The 5682-nt window shown below is 33.1% G+C and overlaps 1 protein-coding gene across 4 annotated transcripts in view; it reads left to right on the plus strand.

The window, feature by feature from the left end:
* LOC117105363 (P2X purinoceptor 4-like) overlaps window positions 1–5682 on the plus strand; it is a 65254-nt gene that overhangs the window by 30260 nt on the left and 29312 nt on the right. For 3 of the 4 annotated variants that reach the window (XM_033246491.1, XM_033246492.1, XM_033246489.1), the window contains exons 2-3: window positions 1088–1271; window positions 4095–4169. In XM_033246491.1, coding sequence (XP_033102382.1) covers window positions 1088–1271; window positions 4095–4169 — 259 coding nt within the window. The remainder of the gene's footprint in view (window positions 1–1087; window positions 1272–4094; window positions 4170–5682) is intronic. The other variant, XM_033246490.1, reaches the window with a different exon arrangement.

The raw sequence follows: 5682 nt of genomic DNA on the forward strand, positions 1-5682 counted from the left end.
TAATTTGGTATAACTACAAGTATATTTTATTGGTAATATGTTTAGAAAAAAAAAGAAAATGATGATAATATCATCATTATTAACAGTTCGATCACATTGCCATCGGGAACATCACCATATCCTTCTCCAAACGTATCATGACCATAATCCCTTATCAGGCAAATTATGGCGCAATACTGGAAATAAATACAGTTAAGTTGGCCTAACGTATATTGGGTACAGGCCTAGGTGAATACATCTTTAAATTCCCATCAAATATGATTAACTTGGAAATATATAATTGCTTAATAATTTACATTAAATTTTAACCTATAACCGAAAAACATAATTCTTAATTATGTTATGGATATAAAAACACGAAAAATTACATTTTCCCCTTCGGGATTTGAAATTGAGAGTTCTACGTACCGCAGTACATCCAGATGCTTTAACGATTATTTTTAATTCAAGCTATAGCTGAAACTATCACCTAAGCATATCAAGTTTATATGTTGTATAAATAATAAATTATAATACAAAATATAAACTCTTTAAAAAAGTAAGGTTTGTTTAATTTATTACTTTTGTCGATAATGTGACAATTTCCACCGAAGTAGGTCTTCTTTGTATTTTTCTTTATTTCATTTTGATAACTAAAATGTAAAGTATGTAAAGAAAAGGTAACTATTTTGCTCTAGTTAAGTAAATTTCTGGGTAGGATCCTAGTGACCCGGTGCGGCATCTGCAGTGCAGTACACCACTTTTGGTACGATGAATATTTAGGCTACACCGCAGAAAATCCCAAGAGAGTTATTCCGACTTCTTTTTTTTAACGCACACACGGGTCATGTTGTCCATTGGACAAACACTTTAGACGTCACTTCCAAAAAACTTTGAGCTTATTATTTCACACTTAAAGCAGTTTGGATTACAACAAAACGTACACAGATATCTGTCGTTCAATGTAGGCCTACTGTACCGTAATTCATCGCTACAGCAGTTTTAACCAACTCCGCTATTTTGATAAGCTGTTATGAACATAATAAAATTAGCAAACCGAACATTCAATCTGAGTGTATTATAAAAATGGCTTTTCATTTCCCCCCAGTTATGTGATTGTTTGGAACCACGGATATCAAGACATTGAAATGGTAGAGGGGACAGCTACGGCCAAGGTTAAAGGAACGTCTTTTACAAATATCACAAATGCTCCAGATCTAGCCATACCAGTAGAAAAAACGGACCCCTACAATCGAGTATGGGACGTTTCTGATTACGTTATACCTCCACAGGTAATCCCGGCTTTCTATTGTTCATTGTTGATAATAATATTCATAATTTGCATGTATGAATCTTTTAAAATGATCAACACAATTTTCTATAGGATGTATTCTATAAACCTATCTGAATGTTTCCAAAGCCATTCAGTTACCTTTCCGGTGATATCAAGATCACATTCCAAAGCTGTTGTCATACAAGGAAATAATAGGCATTGTTGTGACACGATTTTTTTTTAAAGCTTACACATATTGGAATATTAAATGCAAGTTGTGTAAGGAAATGGAATAATTGCATATTGAAATAACACACCACATAAATTTACAACTGTTATATCCTTTGGACATTTAAATTCATTTAAATTCTACTAACGCCTTGGTTTTTAAACAGCGTTAAAACATGAGAAAACGCATTAAAGATGATTAATAGTAAGCGATAAAAAACCCCTACAGGCACTTGCTATCATCTAGGCTTGACGTCTTAAAACGTTATTCACGTAGCCGCACTTTCACCAGTATTCTCTTATCACGCACAATTCATTACTTTATTTTCATAAGATTGTAGTATGCTTCGAGAAATATCACTCCAGCTTTTAGATAGTGATGCGAAAAGGCTGGCGCCAGGTTTTGAAATGTTTTGTGTACGCTTACACAGTTTATTTACATTATTTACTTGTAAACTTATCGTAATCGCGTAACATTAGTTCAATTGTAATAATCAAGGAGTGAAAAAAATCACGGAACTAGGAACATCATTGGTTTATTTATCAAAAATCCTCTTTGAATTTAAATAAAAGAGACAAAGTTAAGTATAATCTCAGTCGAATAGGCGAGTAATACTCTGTGATGATCTATAATTGTTAAGTTAAAGCATTCATACGATGTATTGATAGATTATTGTCCTAAAGTGAGGTACTATTCATGATTAAAAACACATTTGTATGTTAAACTGGTAGACAAACTGTCTTCTTATTATGACAATCCATTTCTATAGACTTTGATTAACGTTGGTCTACTTTGATTTCAGTAAAAGATTTTCGCTAAGCAGGTTTAACTTTTTTGAATATGCCGATCGGTTTGTTACTTATTAATTGTTCAAAGATTGCCACCTGTTTTGCATGAGAAACACACTTCAATTATAATACACTGCTAAGGTTATATATTTTTAACTCGTTATTTATATTATATATTTATATATTTTTTAAGAGTGTCGCCAATATTTATAACTCCTAGGCACCACGTCAAGAATGCAGCTAAACATACCAGCAATTATATTGTAAATATTGTAAATATTAAAATTTTGTTTCCGTTTAGTTTGTTGGACACGGTTTTGTCGTAGGGAATGAAAACAAATAACCATGAATACACTTTTAAGGTTTAATTGTTTGTATCGGCACGGTATATATCTTTATGTACAAAGTTTATCGTTTCTAAAGATCACATCAACTTGCAGCGGTAACTTCAAAGATTACTGAAAGTTGAAGAAGTAAACAATATTTGCACGTATTTATTCCATCGATTATGATTATAATATTTTTATTATAATTATTATTCTTTTAGTCACAGTATGCAGAACACGAGTTTTTGTCAGTAGCCTAAGCAATAATTATCGTAATTGCACTTTCTTATGGTATTAAAGAAAACTGTTTGCATCTGCAATCTCTGTTGGTATTTTATATCGACTAGTCCCTTGGCCTAAACGTACAATGAAAAGAAATATTTCCCAGCTAAGATACGCCACCAATTGTTTAAGACTTTGGGACGGAACAATAACAGGCGAATTAACGCAGGGAGTCGCAGTACCTCTTTGAACAACCCTCATTGGGTCTTTTGAATTTAAACATAATAATAAACCCAATAATAAATGTTTCAACACAAGAGGTTGTTAACTGGTATTATCTTAGAAATTAGACCCCTCCGAATTTAGACCCCTAAAATCTGTTTGGTTAAATTCGATTGTAATTATTGTTTAAATAATAGTATTGTTGAAGCAAATCTAACACCAAGACCACGTGATAACAGAGTCTCTGTACGCTGGGGATCTGTGTGTATTTACCTACTGTGTTCCCACTAAAGAACTCTTTCCCTAGTGCTGCTAGTAATAATATATCAATTTGGAGAACGAGAGTAAAATATTTTCATCTTAGATACGTCACCAATTTGGTTGTATCTTGGATGGAACATTGGGGAATAACGGAACAACCAGGGTCTTAACAGAGAAAAAAAAATAGAATAAACAGAGAGATACGCCTTTAAGATCAAATATTATATATATATATATACATATATATATATATATATATATATATACAATATATATAATCATGTATATATAATATATATAATTATGTATATAATATATAAATTACTATTTATAGTGTATTCTAATTTTAAAAAAATAGATAGGCTAACAAGTATTTGCCATTTTTCTTCATCTTTCAATGTATAACGCCAATCTTCGTCGGTTAATGTACCCAAGGTTCTGGTAAAATCTCTTACGGATTATCTAATTGTAGCTCTCTTAATTCATTTCATAGGCTTTCATCAAGATGCAATTCTCATCATAAAACTGACAATATTGTACGATGCAAATGCTATTTTACTTAGTAAATCTGTAGAAAACCATTCTTAAATCAACTCCAAATTATATCATTCGATCTTGAGGATGACAAGCATCAGTAGGCTACCGACAAAAAAAAAGTAACGTGTTCGTTTTTCCTCCTTATTAATTGCACTTGTATACTACGCTTGCTGTCGTCGTCTCGAAAGCAACTAACAAAAACGGGTGGCACTTGTACTTAGTAAACGTCTTATGTTCTTTATGCATTCTTGTTCCAGCAGCAAACTGATGCTTTCTTCATCATGAGTAACATGGTCATCACACCAGACCAAACACAAAACTACTGTCCGGAGGTATGTACATAATGATGTAGGTAATGATTTGAACTTGAAAGTCTGTTGAAAAATAGGTTGTAAAAGGAGAGTATATTAATATTTTATTTTCTCAAACATAGAAGAAGGGCAACGCCAGTGAGGAACTAAGTTCCTATTCAAGGTATAAGCAAAAAAATTAAAATAATAACACAAACACACACTAACACGCTACACTCAAACCCTCCGTCTGCAATAAGTATGGTTGAGCCATATTGGATGACGACTCTATCTTCAATTAGAACCCAAAAAACATTATAATGCCAATTTGTCTTGACCCCAAAACGTCAATGCAAGACTTTAAACTGACGCATTCCGTTAGCAACATCTCCGTTTCCCAAATTATATCCCGCTCAATCAAACAGTATCACAAAACTAATTGGTCATTTACGCGCAAGTCTACCGCGCTCATTACCAACATAACAACCGAACGTCCGGTCCACAAGAATTATAGTGATGCCATGTGATATGAACATGCTGTAGGAAATTATATTCTTAACGTAGGCGTAATACTACTATAGATTTTCAAAATACATATAAACATTCTCATTAATTTTTCCCTGTGATTTGTAGGCACAAGCCACTAGCATTCGTTAGCGCATTTTGTCAATACAAAGTGCGTAATCCTCTACGCAGTTTAGAACGTGTGGAGACGGGTTTTTTTTGGGGGGGGGGAGGTTAAGACAATAGTTGAACAGCTTTTTTTCATGGCTTTCATTTGCGTCAATACTAATTGCGTTGGCGTTTGAAGCGTGCTATAATGCGAGCCTTTTTATAGAAACGGATACGCGCCACAGCAACATATACCCAATTATTTTTTCCAAACAATTGTATTTTGTTATTCTCCTCCATGTGCATATTTTTTGTTTATTGACTTCGGTGAATTTAATCATATTTAAGTCGGGTTCACACTAGAGAAGGCTCGCTTTACGAACACCTAAGCAACTCTACGACTGGTAACGTTGCTTGCGGTTGCGTCAATGTGGCTAAATTTCCACGTATGTAACCTAACATTCTGTCCCGGCCTAGCAATTTTTTAAGTTAAACGTTTACTGTTTAATCCGCTCAGTAGGGTAATGCTATTTCGAAATTTAATGGGCTGTGACACAATTTAGAATTCGAAAAGATAATTCTCTAAGATCGTTTGATATATTTGTATGCAAAACGAGGTTCAATCCTTGTGCTAGTTCTAGGCTGTACTTTGTTTGTATAAACATGGTATAAACATACGTTCTTTACAGCTCGTCTAGTCAGTATAACGTGTAATTTGTTGACCATGGACCACAAACACATATTCAGTTGTACAATAAATCCGTTCACGCTTTTAGCTTACTAATTGTTGTATATTGAATTCGTCCTTGAATATGCATACATTATGTAGAAACAATTGAGACACTTTTTATCATACAAATTAAATTTTCGTTGAAATCTTATTCAGGCACTGTTATATAATTGTATAGGCTTATTTACATCTATCCTGATTATTTGTTTGTAA

Source organism: Anneissia japonica, unplaced genomic scaffold (genome assembly GCF_011630105.1).
Source record: "Anneissia japonica isolate Jap-2015-1 unplaced genomic scaffold, ASM1163010v1 scaffold287726_len2788222_cov184, whole genome shotgun sequence".
NCBI classification, from domain to species: domain Eukaryota; kingdom Metazoa; phylum Echinodermata; class Crinoidea; order Comatulida; family Comatulidae; genus Anneissia; species Anneissia japonica.